This window comes from Mixophyes fleayi, chromosome 4 (genome assembly GCF_038048845.1).
Source record: "Mixophyes fleayi isolate aMixFle1 chromosome 4, aMixFle1.hap1, whole genome shotgun sequence".
Classification (NCBI taxonomy): Eukaryota; Metazoa; Chordata; class Amphibia; order Anura; family Limnodynastidae; genus Mixophyes; species Mixophyes fleayi.
Window position 1 is genome coordinate 340,687,577 of NC_134405.1, and position 20,824 is coordinate 340,708,400.

Consider the following 20,824-nt stretch of genomic DNA (forward strand, 5'->3'; position numbering starts at 1 on the left):
ATGTTGGTTCAGCCCTCAAAAGATCTCGTCTAATCAATGTGTAACTGTCTGGGAATAGTCTGACTGGTATGTTCAGTCCCTATATTCTTAACTGGGATGGGGGGGGTGGGGGTGTCTCAGAAAAAGGTGGTGGGCGTCAATGGAGAGAAATTTGCCCTGATAATACTTAGACGTTCCCAATTCCATCACTCAGGTCCCGTCTATTAGTTCTAATTCTTACAATGATGGGGTCCCTTTTGCTGGCAGGTGATTCTTCATGGATGCACTTTACGCCTCTTAGATCCTCATTCCCCGGCTACTCTTGAGTGTAACATTTGTTTAGCTTTTTGACGTACAGAGCACGGCGGCTTCCCCTTGTAGGAGGATATAGTGTAGATGTAATTACAGTAAGTGTGGCTTAGAGTAATGCTGATTTCCTGTTGCTAATGTCACCTTTAATGCATATTCTATCAATGTTACGTCCCGTATTGGCTAATTTACAGATGTGCGTGGTTGATTTATGTGTTTAATTTCCCCATTTCCGCTTATTTTATTAATTCTGTTAATTTTTCATGTGTTCAGGGTTGCCAACTGTTTTTAAATATTTTCTTAATAAACGTTTTAATATTTACTAATACATCTAGCAATTCACCATTATTATACTGTAACATGGATTGCGAATAATGGGCTCGCAATCTGTTTATTTGTGAATGGAGCACAATACTGTTAATTCACCCTTAATTATTATTTTATTGTTTTTGTTCTTACGGGGGAATCTTTGTCTATTTACTGACCGTTGGCAGCTCTGGATGTGTCATGGTCTTGTGCTGGCAGGGAGGTAACACAGGGGATCCGCAAATTACCATATTTACTAACGTCATATCTTATATGTTGGTCTATAGATTACTTACAGTGATGCATCGTGGGAGCTGTAGTTGGGGACACTTGATGACAATTTTACATCTCAGTGATGTCGGTAGTTAATATTTGCTGTACTTGCCTAAGAGAAAAATTAATTTATCTATATACTTTAAGAGCAGTATTGATTTCCCATTAATCCCCTGCAACAGTCCCTGGCAGCAGAAGCGATATTCATGTTATTATTGATTCATTATTGCTTTATTGATTAATTGACTTCATTTCCCCCCATCCTGCCGTGTTTGTTGTCAGTCGGTGTATGTCCCCCATGCCTTGGCATTCAGACGATCATATTCATCAAAGGTAGTGACATCATTTCTCTCCGCTGGCTGGTAATCTCTTCACTCTCTCGCTCTCTGCCATCTTCCACCCTCCATTCTACGCTCCGCTATAGGCCGAGGTGTTAGTCTAGCGTCTTTCAGCCTGCTGCTGAATAACTAGTTAATGATGAAAATCACCTTCTGTTCTTTAGTACTAATGGTTTCTGGGTTGTAGCAATAGCAGCCGTCCTGGGGAGTCTCCCTTGATATATTCTTGCATGTTATTGGTTGCTTTGGAATCTTATGTCAATAATAGGAATTACAGTAACTGGTGCAGGAGGGAAGTGTAACGTTAGTGATTAGCTTGGGGCTCTGATATGGAGCGATGTATGAGAAACAGCTTTAATATTTTCACACCAGAATAGACCTTGCATGAGGTGGTAAATGGTGCTGTTCACCCCCGAAACACCACTTATCGCTTCAGCAGTGCGCCGTACACCAGGCTAGACATAGACTCCTGCTTACACACAGGTGATGGATCGTACTGAGCACTCGCTTGTGGATAAGCGGGTCTGTGTGTGAAGCAGGGCTGGTGGGTTTTATTCTTCGATCTTTTGATCTCACTGGTTCCTAAAAATTAAATTTATTCCTTGTGACACCACTCTCAGCATTTCCACTTCCTACTATCTGCACTTCTAAATCTGGGACAGAGCGTGGCCTGCAGGGATAGATAAAAAAAGATGGGCACAAAGTGAGATAGATGACCGGACAAGAACGGAGCAGGCTGGGCGGTGGGTAGATCAGTACAGTTACTAGGGGTAGATAGATGACCAGGTAAGAACAGGGAGCATGCTGGGGGGTGGTAGATCAGTACAGTTACTAGGGGTAGATAGATGACCGGATAAGAATGGAGCAGGCTGGGCAGTGGGTAGATCAGTACAGTTACTAGGGGTAGATAGATGACCAGGTAAGAACAGGGAGCAGGCTGGGGGGTGGTAGATCAGTACAGTTACTAGGGGTAGATAGATGACCGGTTAAGAACAGGGAGCAGACTGGGCGGGGATGATGGTAAATTGGTGCAGACACTAGGGGGCGATAGAGGTAGACTTTTTAGGAGAAGGTTGGTGCAGTCATTAGGACATAATTGGCTAGAAATATGGGTCAGGCTGGGTGGGCAATAGATGGTGGCAGGTATTGGGAGAGATGGAAGATGATGATTTGGGAATAAACTCGGTCGGGCGGTTCTGCGGGTGACTGGCACAGGAATTGGGGCTCTGGTGCTCACCGTATCCATAGGCTGTGTGAGTGTCCTCACTTTTTCTCCCCCCCCCCCTCGCTGCAGAAAACCTACACGGATGAGGAGCTGAATATGAAGCTGACAAAGCGGGTGCAGAAAGCGGCCCGGAGACAAGCCAAGCAGGAAGAGCTGAAACGGCTGCACAGGGCGCAGGTAGGGGTTGTAGGGGGTGGTGAGTGGATCACATTATTGCATATTCCTTGAATGACGGAACAACCCTGTTTAAACAGAAAATCATTCAAAGTTTGTTCATGCACTCATTGACATTATTGTGTTGCAGATAATCCAGCGCCAGTTGGAGCAGGTGGAAGAGAAGCAACGGCAGCTGGAAGAGCGGGGGGTCGCGGTGGAGAAAGCCCTCCGAGGAGAAGCAGGTATATTCTCTGACAACGCTGATTGTTTACATTTTACTCCGGGAATTGATGATATATTCTACTAACACAAGGGCTGTAGTAAACTGTACAATGAGCCCCCGAGTTTATTTTATGTCCTGAGTGTATGGGGTTCAGTTATAATGGTGAGCGTTGTGCTGCTTGCACAAGAAGTTCACAGGATACTAACCTTTGGTGTTATCTTTCTGCTGGTATTTAAGAACGGCTGCATGCAGTAAGTGTTTCCTCTAAGAAGCAGCCATCACATTTTATAAATATTAGTTGTATCCTGTTTTGCCCAGCCAATAGAGAACGTTAATCTCGCTAAAGATGCTGATTGGCTCAGGCAGATCTCCCATAGACATAATGACCAGCCTGAATTCTATCACCGATCCACTGTTTGTTCATTGTTTAGGGATCCGTATGTTGCAAAAAGTGTTTTTTTTTGTTTTTATAACTGGATGTTTGAAGTCACTATTAACCTGTTTTACTGTCCTCGCTTCTGAGAATCCCGTGTGTGAATACCGTACCAGGAAAATGAAATGCCGGTCTGTCTGTGATATCAGGCGTACATACTTGTGTTGGGGAGCTATGCAGCACGTTGTGGACCAGACCGAACTGATATTTGTGAGATTATAACCTTACTATTCACTAAGTGTTATCAATGAGGCACTGTGTACCTCATGCCTCAGTGATGTCACTAGTTAATAGTGAATTCATAGGCTGAATATTGGTTTGTACCAGAAAATGACTGTTAAATACAAGCCCTGTATAAAATGTAGATATTTGGATAGGGCCGGACTAAAATAAGTACATCGTACATAGTCTTCTGGAAATGGGTTATTTGTACTTGTCTCTAAGCTGAATTCTCATATATACATTTATATGTAGTGTAATCTTATTGGGTATATTTGTGTGCAGCAGCTTTTAAAGAGCACTGTTATGCACACACAGGCCTTTTTATTCTTATGCAAATGTGTAGCAAAAAATATTTTCATAATAATAATAATATTATTATTGCAGTACTGTGTTAGCCAGAAAAATCTATGTGATGTTAAATACTTTTGTGTCAAAAAAGACAAAAGTATTATAGGAGTGATACCTTTATTGGCTAACCAAAAAAAAATATTATATTTGCTGCTTTCAGAGCACAGAGGCCCCTTCATCAGGCAAGTTTACAAATGAATGACTGAAAAAAAGGCACAACATTTAAGAGCTGTTACATCAAGAAATTTGTAGGGGGGAGAGGGGGAATACATCATTAAGATCAGCTAAAGTAATAAAAAGGAGTTTTTTTTCTTATGGATGGAAGAGTAAAAGTCCTACTCTGCTGTGGGGTGTGTAGTGTGTCCATGTAGTGGGTCATAAATCCAGGTGTTAGATTGAGTCCTTTAGTCAATGACTGCAATGTTCATATCAGCTCGAATTCCCAAATTTTTCTCCCCCTGTCATTTTTAAAGAGATTTTTCAGTATTAGAACTTTTAAATCTGTCATACTGTATCCTGGTCCAGAGAAGGGTTTCGCTAAATACCACAATACAGGGACCTGTGTCATATCCAACCAGGGAAGTACTACGTGATTTCTTTTATAAATTACAACATCACCAGTAAAGAAAAGAAACTCAACAGACTAAGGATGAAAGCTGGTCTCAATGTGCCAGACAAAAAGCAAAATTCACATAACAATTTGGATACATCGTCATCTGTTGTGAACCTCTCACAATATGAGACAAGCACAGTGGAAGAGTGTTATATCCAGAGGACTTATATTCTGTCCCACATAACCACTCGACACGGCTCAGTTTTGCAGTGATGTGGAAGAATTCTTCCGAAGATTGCGGCTAAAGGAATTCCTTTATGACAAAACGGATATCGCATTATAAACGGATATGCAACAAGAAAATCCTAGAAAGAGAAAGAAGACAAACTTGACCCCACAGCCAGTACACAACCAAACTATGGATCACTATATAGACGTTCAGAAAAAAAAATTAAATCCTTGATTTTGGACATGCATCACAAAGTGACACAATCTCAATGTGGAGGAGAGGAATGCTATAAAATCATTAAAATCTAACAATAATATCATTAAACCAGCAGATATAGAAGGAGCTGTAGTAATTATGTAATACATCAGATTACATTCAGGGAGCACACAGACAGCTCTCGGATAAACAATACTACACTCTGATTATGGAAGACCCCACCAAACAATACACAGAAGAACTTATAAAGATCGTAAATGGTTTCAACACTGTATCCTCCTCTCTACTGCCCCTTCTACCGGACTATCCCAAAATGGGTCCCTTCTACACGTTTCCCAAAATACATAAAGAAGGCATTCCAGGGAGACCAATCATTTCTGGTATTTGAACCTTAAAGGAAAATATTTCTATCTGGATAGAGTGTTCTAAAACCCATGGTGAGACGAACACCTAGTTATATCCAGGATACCACAGACATTCTCTGCAGACTTTCAGCCCTGGGTCCAGAAGGCTCAATACTGACAACTATGGATGTGGAGTCTCTGTACTCTAACATACCCCACAAGGGTGGCATAGCCGCATGCCAACACTATCTTCAAAGAAACAGTCTAGGCACGGAGCTCACCCTGCAGCTGATCAGGTTCATACTCAATCATAATTACTTTTCTTTTGGGAAAGACATATACCTGCAGTGTATGGGAAGTGCCATGGGTAGTAAGATGTCACCTCAGTATGCTAATCTTTTCATGGCTAAACTAGGAGGAATTCTTATCAACTTGCACGATGAAACCTGTAGCATACTTCCGTTATATTGATGATTTACTACTAATCTGGACTGACTGAAGATGAGCTGCTGACTTTCCATAAAAACTTAAAAAAATTTCACCCAACCATTAGACTCACTCTTAACTACTCACGATCTCGGATACATTTCCTGGACATGACCCTATACAATAAAAACAATATCATGTGGCAGCACGGTGGCTCAGTGGTTAGCACTTCTGCCTCACAGCACTGGGGTCTTGAGTTCAATTCCCGACCATGGCCTTATCTGTGTGGAGTTTGTATGTTCTCCCTGTGTTGGCTTGGGTTTCCTCCCACACGCCAAAAACATACTGGTAGGTTAATAAATGATGATGATATCATACAAACATCAGTCTATCATAAACCTACAGACCGCCCAGAATATCTGAGATGGAACAGCTTTCACCCAGGACACATAAAGAAGTCCATCATTTACAGCCAAGCTCTGAGATACATTCGGATTTGTTTAGACGGTGAAGACAGAAAACACCTGCTATCACTGAGGAATACGTTCCTACAACAAGGATACCATCCAATAGTTTATAGATGAACGGATCCACAAGAATCCCAAGGAGTAGCCTCCTGGATTACAAACAGAAGGAGGCTAACAGCAGGGTGCCCCTAGTAGTCACTTACAATCCCCCACATGAACATATTGGGGAAAATTGCTGCTGACCTTCAGCCCATATTTCAGAAGGACAATAGACTGAAGGAAATATTCCCAGATTTACCTCTCCTTTCATACAAGCAACCTCCCAAGAGTATTGGGTAGTGGGGGGGAAGAGGGCACATTAGGAAGATATTTTCTTAGGTAATAGTACAGCTTTAAAATCCACTAACTAGTCGAAAACACACTAACAAGTGACCAGATCTCGCACCCTGCTGCTGTTCATGTGCTAGTTATTTCAGATTCAGCGATCTTAGGGTCTTATTTTCCTGTAAATGGCAGTAATTGTAGCAACTTGATCATATTTTCCTATGTAGAGACAGTTTCCTTATCAATATCAAATTCATTTACTTTTTCTTAAGACACCGGAGGTTGCGGATTTGGGGAGATGGGTAGTAGGCTACCATCAGTGCAGTATACATTGAACCGCTATGTGCAGAGGATAGTTCTGTTTTGTGTATAATTTTGTTGTGGAGAAGAGAATAGATTGGGCTTCCGATGTAAAATGATCCAGGAGTGGACAGACTGTAAATGTTTTTGGACCCATAATTATCAGAGGTATAATGCAAAAAATAAATGCATTTGACTTTTCTGTCTGTCCAAATGTATGCAAAATACAAGCCCAGCCCACTTCTGTGACCTCACTACAAGGGAAAGGGACAATTAGAAGGAGGAAGCCAGATGGGTAAAATAAGTAATGCAAAATATTAATGATTGTTCGTTATAACGACCTCCCCCTCGTTGTCAGTTCCTGTAACTGACCAATCCTCCATCTGTTTTTAGTTTATATCCGTCCATTTCCCAGGTGTAGAGCAGGCGAAAGGTGGAATTATATCACAGGGAAATGTAACGTGAACGTGTAATGGATTGTAGATCTGGAGTTATTCATAGTTTTATATACTAATATTTATAAGGCGCCACAGATTCCGTAGCGCCGGATACAGAAGCAAGTAACAAATAGATGAGGTAATACATGTCAGCAGCACAGATGAGTGTGAGTAATGCTATGAGGACTCACACAGAGAGCAGCAAAAGACGTGACAGGAGACAGACGTGGGACAATAGGTAGATAGGACCCTGCCCGCGAGAGCTTACATTCTATATAGAAACTCAGTATACGAGTAATCCACAAGGAAGGCTGACATAGAAAGTATTTTTACCTTCACCACTTTCTAGACTAATTTGGGACCCCCAGTCTCATATTGCCAGCAACATGCTCAAAAAAAGGGGTTGTAATGGTTAAATTTCTAAATTAAAAAATGGATAAACTGCAGTTCTCACTTGGACCCGCAGGGGGAGACCTTCCACAGAGGTCCTGGTAAAGCCACAATGTATTGTTAGGTGTGATTCCTGCCAGCTTGCTGTACTGTAATGTGGTGTTTCCATCTGTATATTCTAGAATTGCATGATCTCCACTGTGTGCTCTCCTCTCACTGTGTCTTCTACTCTGGTGCATTCCTGCTCATCTCTGCTCCCTCCTCATCTTCAGTTCATAGGTCCTACTGGTGGTTCCTTGTACCTCTTTCATGTATCTAGTCTACTGAACTCCCTTAGAACCCTCCCCCAATATTTCACTCAGCTCCTGCCCCCCTTCCTTTCCCTGCTTCAACCACTCCCAGACTCCCCCTCTGCTCCCCGTCCTACAGTAACACTTTCATATTCTCGTTCTGTCTCTGGCAATGCAATAACTCTCTTCACAATTCCTTATTGTAGACTATTGGGGAGAGTCTTATTACAGTGACCTCATCGATTTGCACCTGGGTGGTATGTATGCCCAAATCACACCCCAGTACTAACCTGCATCCTCCCCCCAACCTATGACACCTCCCTGTCTCCTGCAAGTTTCCTCTTCCCCAGCCTGGAAACAACAAGAAGGAATCCAGTAACGAGTGATAGATAGAGATATATATATATATATATATATATATATATATATATATCTCTATCTATATCTATCTCACCATACATTACTTTATTTTAACTATTCCTGGACTCCTCTTTAAATTACAGTAATTATGAATGTGGCTTATTTCTGCTGCTTTTAAAGGGAAATGTCATCTTCAGATTGTTTTAACTTAATGCCCTCTTGTAACTTTTATTAAGTTCATCTCCTCTGGCTCGATATCTTCTGTGCTTTTCATACTTGATTGTATATATATATACAAGGCTTGTAGATTTCAACTTGTTTTTAGAGTCTGATCTATTTAATAATGTATAATGATCTCCACCAAAATGGCCCCTGTGTCAGGTACGGAGTGGTAGCATTATGTGTATATATAGTGTATTCCTCTAGTGTTTAGATTTGCGTTAGAAGTGAAGAAATGACAACTGGAGTTTAGGAAATTAAACTGTTGATGACTGGTTTCCTTGCTAGAGACAAGGCTGTGTTATAACACCGTAACTACCTTACTTACAGTCACCTGTAGTAGTTACATACTAAAACTCAGCATGCTGTAGTCCAGTATGCCTTAATTGATAATATCTACTTTATACAGATCGCTAGTAACAAAACACATCATCAAATCTTTTATTGCGGGATGTGCCAGCCAGCGGTCTTTGTGTGTTGTGTCATGTCATGACGCGTGTCATGTCATACACGGCGCTGCGGAAACCTTGTGGCGCCGAACAAATAAAGGATAATAATAATAGGGAGGGGGGGGGGGGGAGGAAGAGAGTGGTGTGTCTGGGGGTGGTGGGTGCGTCCCAATCATGTAAGAAGGTGTTTCCAATTTTGCACAACATCTCTTTAATTGATCCTGCTCCCAACACCCCCCTGTACCTGCCCCTTTACAGTTGGTCAACACAACCACCAAGTTGGGATGGGCAATATATAAAGTAGACCGGTCTGACTATGGCTGTGTGATTTATATTGAGGCATTGTGGGAGATTTATGAAAGGGGAGTAAATGCAAAACTGGATTAACAAGTAACTCCACATTTCTCATTACTCCATTATTCATAAATGTTGCTCATTAGGCTAAATTCACAAACCTGTGATACAAAATGTGAAATTCATGAGTGGTTTGCAAATTTTCTTACTTTTCTTGTATGCAATAATTGATGATTATTTTTTTATTTTTTTTTGTCCAATATAAATATTTAGGGATGAATGAATAAAACTATTGTTAGAAGACTATCTAGTTTTTATGATTGTACTAGTATATCCGTTTACAGAGATCACCTTTCAATATAGGTGCCATTGTTTCTCCTCTCTACCCCATAATCCCATTATCCTATGCCAGAGCTCTTGCCTGATCTCAGGGTCACCTTCAGGGGAAGGGGCTTGTAAGGATGTACCACCACCAAGGTACCACTAGAGGGAGGCGTTAACCAAGGCTGGATCTACCATACATAATACTATATTGAGATATTAAGGTGTTTCATGCAGGGGATTCTGGAAGTGTTGGACCCTTCCTACATTCTAGTCTCTAGCAGTGTATAAAAATGTGATTTCTTAATATGTTGTATAAAGTTGTCTTTATTTCACCTTTGCAGGTTACTCATTAGAAAACATATAGTTTGAATTTGCTGTATTTTTGGCTCCAGATCTTCCACCCTGTCAGTATTTTGTACCCTGTAGTCGCTATCCAGGATGTAGGTCTAATAAACGCAGCATTTCATCTAATGACGGACGATCTCTCGCAGTCACATGCGATTATATGCTGTGATGGGTATCGCCATGGTCTGTAGATGGCATAGTGGGTACAGTCCCGCCCTGGCAGGGAAATAAGGAGGGGGTTTGGTATTTTCTGACCCACATCTGGGTTGTTTTCCTACTATCTCTTCTTGTTGTTTCCTGCTTTCACACTCTGTCATTTTTGCTTTTCTTCTTCTTTTGTTTGTACCCCCCTCATCTTCACCCCCCACCCCCTGCCCACGCTGTCTTCTCCGCTACCACCCTTCTCTCTCCCTCCCACGTCTCACACTTTGAAGTTGATCCCATTGTGGGAACTCCGCGTCGCAGACCTATCTCCTTCTGCCCTTGCTGTGCCCACGAAGGTAACGTAGCTTTACTGCTTGATATCCCGCCGGCTGGCACCCTACGGTCATCCTCCGGCCACCCCGCTCCTCCTTCCATTGGCTGCTTGTAGTGTGCATGCCTGGCTTCATAAAGCAGATCCCTAATCTACTCCGGGAACATATACAATTGGCACAATCTGCATTATTCATTACATTTTCACCACAGTGCAGAAGCTTTGTATTTGCCAGGCTGGCATCATCTTTGCATTCCTGTTTTGTGCCATCCTGCTTGTTGTCTGGAAAGAAGACAGTGCGTTTATCCATGCTCACTTGGGGGTACGTGGTGTGAGGGTGCCCATTTAGGAGGAGTGGTTACATTAATGAGTGAATCTGGGGCTCTAGGCTACATTCGCACTGTCTAATTTTCAGCCATACGTGTCTGATACCCCACCCAGAGATTGTGTTTGATGCTGCCATTAAATTTCCATCTCTCATATCACAGCTTTGTATGTTTGTCACCTGGTGGCATTGGCTGTCTGCAAGCTCTGTGTGGCTTTAGGTGTCTTTGTCAGAATCTGTTCTGTATTTTGCCAATGGATTGGTTAGTAATGGTATGGGTACATTTTCTACAACTATATCCTAAATCCAAAGCAATGTTGAAGCATCCTATGCCGTTACTTGACGGCTGGGACTAATCCGGCACAGGTGGCTCTAAACACAAGATGAAATTTGTTTGTAATTTATGTATATTTAAAAGTCCCCAAACGATGCCCGGACATGAATTTGTTATCTACTGTACTGCAAGCTATTGTCCTCTTTGGTCAACCATTTTAAACCCTAGTGGGCTCCCCACGCCCCACTCCCGCAATACCATAAAATACAAAATCAAACAGTTAAGTCTCCAAAATATAGTGCTAGTGGGGCACAAACATGGCAACTACTGAGGAATAAAGGAGGGGTCTAGGAGTCCCTACTGCAGAAGATATTAAAAAGGGTAGACAATGTAACGCAGCAGTGGGGAGGTCGGATACGCTGTTATATAGGGAGAGGAATTAGTAGCAGATAGAGGAGGTGATGACACTACTCTTACAGTGATACAATGTAACGCAGTAATGGGGAGGTGATGACACTATTCTTACAGTGATACAATGTAACGCAGTAATGGGGAGGTGATGACACTACTCATACAGTGATACAATGTAACACAGTGATGAGGTGATGACACTACTCATACAGTGATACAATGTAACACAGTAATGGGGAGGTGATGACACTACTCATACAGTGATACAATGTAACACAGTAATGGGGATGTGATGACACTACTCATACAGTGATACAATGTAACGCAGTAATGGGGAGGTGATGGCACTACTCATACAGTGATACAATGTAACACAGTGATGAGGTGATGACACTACTCATACAGTGATACAATGTAACGCAGTAATGGGGAGGTGATGACACTACTCATACAGTGATACAATGTAACACAGTGATGAGGTGATGACACTACTCATACAGTGATACAATGTAACACAGTGATGAGGAGGTGATACTACTCATCACTGTTACATTGTATCACTGTATGAGGAGGTGATGACATTATATAGGACATTGATGGGACCACACCTGTAATACTGGGCTCAGTGCTGGAGGTCAGATCTCCAGAAGGACATAAAGATCTATATCACAGACCTTACCAGGAAAGGCTACAGGACCCCAATGTGTGTAGCTTGGAGCAGAGAGGGGGGATATGAGATATAAAGTGCCTTACCCAAATACGGGAGAGAACATTGTAGAGGAAGAGAAGTGTTATAATAGGGGACATGCACTAAATCTAGATGGTGGCTGGTTTAGGTGAAAGTTGCTGAAAAATGGGCGTCATGGAGCAGCATCATTGTACTGAGGGCTGGAGAAGGGCGTATTTTCAGAGGCTTTTCTTCCCGTAACATCCCCTTACCCCTTTCACAAAAAGACTTTCATTCAGCACCAGCATATATAATCCTATAATTTTAATGAGACAAAACCGTTTCCAAGCTCAGTGCACTGTTAAAGAAAAATAAATCAATAATTGAAAATCAGGCCGCAGACACCCTCTCCCCACAAATATCTTCACCCAGTTCCACTGATGTCTGCTTGGCTGGTTTGTAGAACAGGGAGACCATGAGCGCGGGGTCCCATTGTTATAGTGTAAGCCTGTGTCAAGATGAACAGTGCTCCCCCACTCTCTGAAAATTGGTGTGGCTCACCAATGTGGGGGCCGGAGTAGATGGCTGATTCCCCCATTCTTCTCCCACCTACTTGTCGTCTTGTTCAGTACCTGCTGTCACCGATAACCACCCCCCAATCTATCCTACGCTTAGCCCAGTGCTGTGCTGAACATTAACCCCGTCACTGCTGGAAGGGGACAAACCTCTGCAGCAGTGATTAGGTTAATGCCCCCTTGCTTTCGCTCTCTGGTTTTACATGTTGTCGCCTCACGTACGGTTTCCTTCTGTCGTCACTTTTTTTCTCTGAGTGGGTGGTTTCTATCTCTGCAAAGTATTAGTGTGTTTACTGACAACATTAGATACTTGGTAACTACTTATCTTATTCAATAATGGAACTTACACATCTCCTGACTAACGTTTTGGGATGGTTTTTAGTTTGCCAAGTGTGAAATCTGCCCCTGAATACAAATCTCACGTCCTTCTCTTCCTGCGTCTCGGTCTCGGGCATATTAAGCAGTTATCACTCAGCAGTGATACAATGGATTCAGGAACCATATATTGTAGGTTCTTTTACGATGATCAATGTAGGTGCAGTGAAAGCTGAGGGAGTGACTATATGAGCCCTTGCCATGAAGAGGTAGGTAGAAGGGTTGTGGTTGGATGGTGGTGGTAGGAGGAGTTAGACAAGTGACTATATGAGCCCTTGCCATGAAGAGGTAGGTAGAAGGGTTGTGGTTGGATGGTGGTGGTGGTAGGAGGAGTTAGACAAGTGGCTATATGATACAAGGCATTGCCATGAAGTGGTAGGTAGAAGGGTTGTGGTTGGATGGTGTTGGTGGTAGGAGGAGTTAGACAAGTGGCTATATGATACAAGGCATTGCCATGAAGTGGTAGGTAGAAGGGTTGTGGTTGGATGGTGGTGGTGGTAGGAGGAGTTAGACAAGTGGCTATATGATACAAGGTATTGCCATGAAGTGGTAGGTAGAGAAGGGGATGTTGGTGGCAGTAGCAGGAGTTAGAGAAGTAGGATATATTTTAGATTGCATTAAAGTGCACAGTAGATGCAGCCATTTAGTGGTCTGGATTATATTCACTGGGAACAAGTGTCAATATTTGGGCTTGTACTAGTGAATTGATAGACACATTCTCATGAATATTGGTTCAACCCACAAAATAGCTGCCTGCGCTGTGTGTTCAGGACAGGTACACAATACATACTGGAGGAATATCACTGGCTATAAGTGCGGTGGGAGACGTAGGGAGCCATGAGGCGCTGAAGGAGTTACTGATGAAGATATAAAGGCGGAGGAGGCCTTGACACATTATCTGTCTCTAGCTTAGGCCCATCTAGAGTCCCCTTACAGCTTATGTATAATATTCATCCACTGATAATTACAGCAGCTGTATATAAATTCGGCAGCACTAAGAGGAACATGTTCATGGATGACAGAGCCCCCTCCCATGTGCTCGGCTTTGGCCAGATCCCTGTTCGGCTTTGTGGTTTATTTTTTTGTCTTTTTTTTTTTTTTTTTTTTAATTTGCTCCATCCCTTTCTCCCTCCTGCCACTTCTGGATTCCTGGTTATAACCCTGTTGCCTCTGTTGCAGGGATGGGTAAGAAGGACGATCCCAAACTCATGCAGGAATGGTTCCGGCTGGTCCAGGAGAAGAATGCTCTGGTCCGATATGAGTCTGAGCTGATGATATTGTGAGTTACAATCTACAGTCTGGAGAACAGACACAATTATATACAATAATTTAAATATGCACCAGGTAAAATATAGTGTGGCTCAGGGAGGTGACCTGTAACTACATCTGTGATGTCACTGGGGAGGTGTGGCTGTGGGAGGTGACCTGTAACTACATCTGTGATGTCACTGGGGATGTGTGGCTGTGGGAGGTGACCTGTAACTACATCTATGTGATGTCGCTGGGGAGATGTGGCTGTGGGAGGTGACCTGTATCTACATCTATGTGATGTCGCTGGGGAGGTGTGGCTGTGGGAGGTGACCTGTAACTACATCTGTGATGTCACTGGGGATGTGTGGCTGTGGGAGGTGACCTGTAACTACATCTGTGATGTCACTGGGGAGGTGTGGCTGTGGGAGGTGACCTGTAACTACATCTATGTGATGTCGCTGGGGAGGTGTGGCTGTGGGAGGTGACCTGTATCTACATCTATGTGATGTCGCTGGGGAGGTGTGGCTGTGGGAGGTGACATGTACCTACATCCTATTTGATGTCGCTGGGGAGGTGTGGCTGTGGGAGGTGACATGTACCTACATCCTATTTGATGTCACTGGGGGAGGTATGTGACCTGTATCTGTGATATTATTGGCTAATTTTTTCCACTATTCTGAGTAAACAAATCTCCCTGCAGCCCATCGTGTTACTGATTAGTTCCTACATTGGTTTTTCCCCACTGATATTAGTGGACACAGCTGTGACCAGGTTGAACATTCTATTTATTTCCCAATATCTCTTTGCAGCGCTCGGGAGCTGGAATTAGAGGACAGACAGAGCCGTCTACAGCAGGAGCTGCGAGAGCGTATGGCTGTGGAGGGTGAGCGATGTTCAGGTTGTTGCAGCACGTCATGAGTCTGCTGAATGCAGAATGATCATTGTCACAAGGTTACAGAATAGTAGAAAGCTCCATGTCTGGACCCCCAGAGAATTCACCCCAACAAGCTCCATGACGCAGCTTCTCCTATTTATCCTGTTCCGTCAGTGAAACTGGCACAACGCTGTTTGAGATCCCCCAGCCCATAATGCCAGCGGTCATGCAGAGACCTGATGTGGTGCTGGTGGGGGGGCTCTGCCACGTGGGCTTTCCACCACTTCTTCAGAAATTTGTGATAATGTCTGAGGGCTCAGGGCTGGTTCTGCTAGTTGGGGGGATATGGGGGGGGGGGGGATTTACTACTATAAGGGATGAGTTTTCCTTCTTTTCAGGGTTGTGTGTAAAATAGGCCCCAATGGACCCTCCGTCTTGGGGGTGGGGAGGTTTATGTAGACTTCTACATGCTATGTTACAAATCTGTTATAGAAAATGTATTTGTGCTACTCAGGACTTTAATAATGTATAATTACATCAAATATATAAGGTCTGGGAAGAAGCAGCCATATTTTTATAGAATGTCTGCTGAATCTGCTGCTATCATTTGAATCTGCTTAACATACCACAATAGATAACCTACACACATCTGGCCCTGTTTCAGAGCAGTCTCATGCAGTCACTACAGATTAGGGTGGACCAACGAGATACACAGTGAGATATATATGCTTCTTTTACCCTATACACAGGATAGTCTATATATGTCTATATTAACTATACACAAGGCAAGTCTATATACTGACATTAATTACCACCTTAATGCCATACTTCTTATTGTGTATAAATACCTCTTCAAAATGTTGAGTACATTTACTCCACAGAAAAATCATAGCGACTACTTTATGCCACTGTAATAAGGTAGGTTGTTGGCAAGTAGCGAGGTGAGGCAGTTTACAAAATATGACCTAGGAAGTTTTGTATCACAAAAAGAATTTTTAATTTGTTTAATTTGTGTTTACATTGTATCTTGGTTAAGTTTTCCTCACTTTAATTTTATTTTGTTGGATAAATCAGGTCAGAGACAGGCCAGAGTGGTGGTAACTCTCCTCCTTTCCCTCCCCCCTGCAGACAACCTTAAGAGCGAGCAGGAGCTCTCTGATGAGAAGAGGATACTGAACGAGATGCTGGACGTGGTGGAGCAGAGAGACGCTCTGGTGGCACTGCTGGAGGAACAGAGACTGAGGGAGAAGGAGGAGGACAAGGACTTAGAGGAAGTGATGTTATCTAAAGGCTACAACTTAAACTTTTCCTGAGATTCCTCATCCTCCTGAGGGGTAGAGTTGTTACGCTGGGAGCTGCCATTCGTCTTAAACATGGAGCAGGCACAAATCTGCCTCCTGGAGATGTTACATGAACCCGTTATCCCTCCGCACAGTGTTCGGGGAGGGGTGGGTCGCAGCAGCAGCAAAACATTAAAAGGGAGACGGTGTTTCGCAATGAGTATAATATGTATGGAGCATTTCCTTACAGTGTGACACTGAAAAACTCAACGCTGCAATCTCTATTCAGGTTTACATTACGCTGCCATTTATAGTGGTGCCGAGCATGACCACTTGTAATATTTGTCAACGAAGTGATCGATCACTTGCAGTTGGGACATTTGGCCACTAGGTGGCCCCTCAGTTACATTTCTGGTTGTCTTTATCACCATAGAACATTTTAAAGGAATGTGTGTTTTGATGTTATAAGTTTATTTTAATGTCTCCTGATTTTGAGAACAGGTGGATGTTAGGAAATTTAATTGTATGTATGTTATTTGCCCCTGGAGTCATTTTAGATTGTCTTGTAAGCGAGAGGTATTTGCATGATGGCGTTATAGCAGGGAGCCCTGAAAACCCCAAGTTAATTCAGCTTTGCCATGTTTACCGGTTTATTTGAACCTGAGAACATATCGACGTCTCGCTCAGATTGTATCCTGCACTATCGACCCTTGAATGAAGACAAATTATTTAGCCTTTTTTTTTTGTTTGTGTGTTTAAACATCGTCTCCCTTTTAACCACTTTGGTTGCAGAGCAGACTTGGCAATGTGCTAGAACTCCCCGGGTCCTGGCTGTTATAAGACACTTGGCCTCGTATTCACAGACTGCTCTGAATTGTTCTTCCAATCTTTCATCCTTGTTTTATGTACATTAACCTCTGCAGTGCTGGAGAGGGTGTCAACCTTTATTTGCCCTTTTCGGTACAGTAGCGGGTACATTTTAATGGAATAACATTCTCATAGTGTGAGAAAAACATTATTTCAAACTCCAAAGTTGTTGTTTTTTTTTTATTCACCTATTAGTCCTTTGGAAAGAGACTAAATTTATGATATTGAAAATATGGTCACAATAGCAAAGATCTTTTCTAAACAAGGATAAATGGAGCAATGCAGCTTGATATTCACAGGTTGAGCGTATTTCTATCATGTTTGTAATGGCCGATAATGTTCCTACTAATTACAATAAGCCTGCTGCATTGTATATTACTGAATGTATAAACGTTTCTGGGCCCTCGACACCTTTATATTTTATGTTACATAGCAAATATTTTAACAGAATAATTCCACTGTGGATGTTTGTCCACGTGACCTGCTGTCTTCTATCCTGTATAATGCACCATTGCCAGCATGCACAAGAACTGCCAGCCTTGCCAACAAGGCCACTTTCCCAAGCTTCATGTTGGCATCAGCCCTGATCACTGCATTTTAGGAATTGCCCCTGTAGATTTCTGTGTGTTGCCGCACACCAAGAGAGGAATTAAGCTTTGAATAAATTTAATTTCCAGAGTTGTTGTTTACAGATAACAGATCGTATGTACTGTGATCCTAGATGACTGCAACCTTTATCTTGCAGACACAACTATGAGTGACAGCGGAACTGTTCTCAGCATACAAATACTTTTTGATAAGTCTGTTACAAGTTTCCAGGTTACTGGACCGTATGGCACAGTGCTTTTTTTTGTTTTAGACGCAAGTTCAAATAAGCTGTTTGGCAGCCTCAATCCCTCTACTTGTGTTACTGAACCGATGCATATGCAGACCCTGGGCTGCAGAAATATTTATATCTGTCTCGTATACTAAACATTGTACATAACAATCTGCCATGCAAATTTAAGTGGAATTCATATCTTTATAGGATCCCAAAAGCTGCTATATCGCTGCCAGAAAATAGGTCAAAAATATATACAAAATATCACCAAGATGAAGCAGCTCATTCTTAGACAAACTCCTAAATTCCCTCGACAGATCACTGATAATTGGCTGTGTGTCCGCTGGCAGAATCCGTCCAGTTTGGTCAGCCGCATTAGTTGACAGATTGAAAAATGGATTTTGTCGTTCAGGGTGGGCGACAGAATCGAACAGTCCATGGTCAGCTATAGAGCTGAGAATTTTGGTACAATGTAAGACTTATAAATGTCTGTGGTGCCGCCTTGCTGACGTCCCTGCAAGAATGAATTCATTTTTAGGTCAAGTTGCAAGGGCTGTAACACAGAGGGGGCGATAATTCTTTTTATTGAAGAATTGGACCTAGTAAGGGTCATGCACAGATTTCCTTATTTGCAGTGATCTGGCTACATAGTTATCCTTTACTGTGGGAAAGTGAGAATCTGGCCTGGGAAGGGTTAAATGCTCAAAGTGTAACCAACTTAACCCTCTCCCTGCTGGAGCGCTCAGCTCTGCGAGGCTGAACAGTTGTGGCGTTCACACGGAATATCAGATTTGTTGTTTTAAATATTGATAACTTATTTAGAGGTTTTACGCTGTTAAGTTTTTATTTTCTGCTGTATATTCAATGTCTTTGTAGCACATTCAGAAGCCATTTACCGCTCCGCAAAGCCCAGAGGACAAGCGGCCGAGAGCCCCGATTCCCCTGTTGCTTCTTGGAGAGGTCACGTCCATCTGCCCTGGTAGTGCCCATCTGGGTGACAGCTCGTTAGTCTGTGACTCTGCCTTAGTGCCTTGATGGGCATTATGAGGGTAATCCTCTGTGTGTCCTGTACCACAACCACGGGATGTAGTGTAAACACCCGATAATTTGCGCAGACACTGTTTTCACTTTGTTTTGTTTTTTGTCAATTAACTTATTTTTTAATACTTGAAAGAAGAGTTGCTGTTTTTATATATAAAGGTTCAGAAGTGCATATCCTTGTGTCAATGTTTCTTTATTGGGTCTCCATTATATATTTATAATGGATAATGAAACACAGTAACATCAAACAGAAACCTGACATGTATTTATTATATGTAAGTAAAAAGCCACATAGTAGGAATCTTTGCTTGTTTACTGGGTCCAGCACTAATCACTATTTGCCATCATAGTGATGTGATTCAGACAAAGGTCCATCAAGGTCGAGCATTCATAAACGAATTGCGTTGATCCAGAATTAGGGAAAATTTAAAACCCATTACGACAGCTGCCAACAGGTGAGGGGAGATCCCTTCCTGATCCCGAAAATGGAAATTTCATAAGTTTCCTGGATCATTCTCCATCTATAATGTCCTCTACTCATTATAGCTACAAATAGTCCTGCAAGGTGTTAACGCTATAGCTGTAATGATCAGCAGATTAGTATAAGCAGACAGGATGGGTACGTTGGGAGTTTTATAGTTCGTAGACGTAATAAGACATTCTGAAACTAGAACGGAGTCACAACCAAAGAATAGTCACATAGGCAGGGGTGAGACCAATCATAGCACACTACTAACAACAAAGACTGACAGAGCTGACTCTGTGGTTTGTACATCAGCCTGGGAGACGTCACTAGCTATATGCAGGGACCACGCTATACACCTACCCCTTGTTTTCCCAATAAAGAAGGTCTATCAGAGCATATGACCTCCAGTATGGATTGCAGAACAAGCAGGCACGCCGGAGCACATGTTTTGCACTATGAGATGGAGTTTCAGTTTCGGTCTCCCAGAAAATGATTAGTGACTGCTGGGAAGTGGGAAGGAACGTGCGCCTGCAGCTTCCCCAGAACAGGTTCTGCAGTATTGTAATTGTAGATTACAGCTCTCATCATCATCAATATCTGTGAGCTGCTGTGAATAATCTTTTCTGTGCTGTCCTGTAGCCGTCTTTGTTTGTTAATGTTAGATGGAATGAGGAGAAGGAATTTTCCTTGTAAACGGTGTATTAAATACATTATTACATACTCATTATTCCCATACATAGACCTGTTAATTATCCACATCAGTCACTCCTACTTCAGACTTCAACTCTGTACAATACTAACTGTATGTAGGTGGTATAAAATCGACAATCATAGTGCAGGTATATTTGTATAAAATAGTATCTTTTTTACTTATACTATAATGTTACAACTTTTAATAATCTTACACACTGAATATATTCATGCAATATCCAGTTCTCCACGGGACCTATTTCCCGGGTACTCCACCGGGCTGTTTTTACTTACCACCCGACTCTTGGAGGCTTATTATAATAGGACAAACCAATGTTTACCCTATGTGTTAGATTTCTGACCAGTCCAGGCAGTCAGAGGTTTAGCTGCCAGGCATGAAAAAATTAATGTGTCCAACCAGCAAGTGGACAATGACCTCCAGAGTATTTATAAATAATATAAATGTTCTGAATAGCCGCCAGCATTTTCTTTATTATTGTGAATTACATTGCCCCAACCTGGCTACTTAATGCCACCCAGGAGAACACTGAGTAGGTACAGTAACGCCTCTGTGTACATGCATCACAGATTTCATTATAATTCCACTGTTGGCATTAGTTCGGCAATCCTACACAGCACAGCGTTAGGTCATGC

At 42.4% G+C, this 20,824-nt stretch overlaps 1 protein-coding gene across 18 annotated transcripts in view; it reads left to right on the forward strand.

The window, feature by feature from the left end:
* Positions 1-19,186, forward strand: part of MICAL3 (microtubule associated monooxygenase, calponin and LIM domain containing 3) — an 84,195-nt gene extending 65,009 nt beyond the window's left edge. For 11 of the 18 annotated variants that reach the window (XM_075210682.1, XM_075210681.1, XM_075210683.1 and 8 more), the window contains 7 exons: positions 1,150-1,200; positions 2,500-2,607; positions 2,735-2,828; positions 10,214-10,279; positions 14,061-14,160; positions 14,942-15,015; positions 16,135-19,186. In XM_075210682.1, the coding sequence (XP_075066783.1) occupies positions 1,150-1,200; positions 2,500-2,607; positions 2,735-2,828; positions 10,214-10,279; positions 14,061-14,160; positions 14,942-15,015; positions 16,135-16,319 (678 nt within the window). In that variant the 3' untranslated portion in view covers positions 16,320-19,186. Of the gene's footprint in view, positions 1-1,149; positions 1,201-2,499; positions 2,608-2,734; positions 2,829-7,994; positions 8,046-10,213; positions 10,280-14,060; positions 14,161-14,941; positions 15,016-16,134 lie in introns of all 18 variants that reach the window. The other 7 variants (XM_075210691.1, XM_075210699.1, XM_075210698.1 and 4 more) reach the window with 6 other exon arrangements.
* Positions 19,187-20,824: the final 1,638 nt, after the last annotated feature.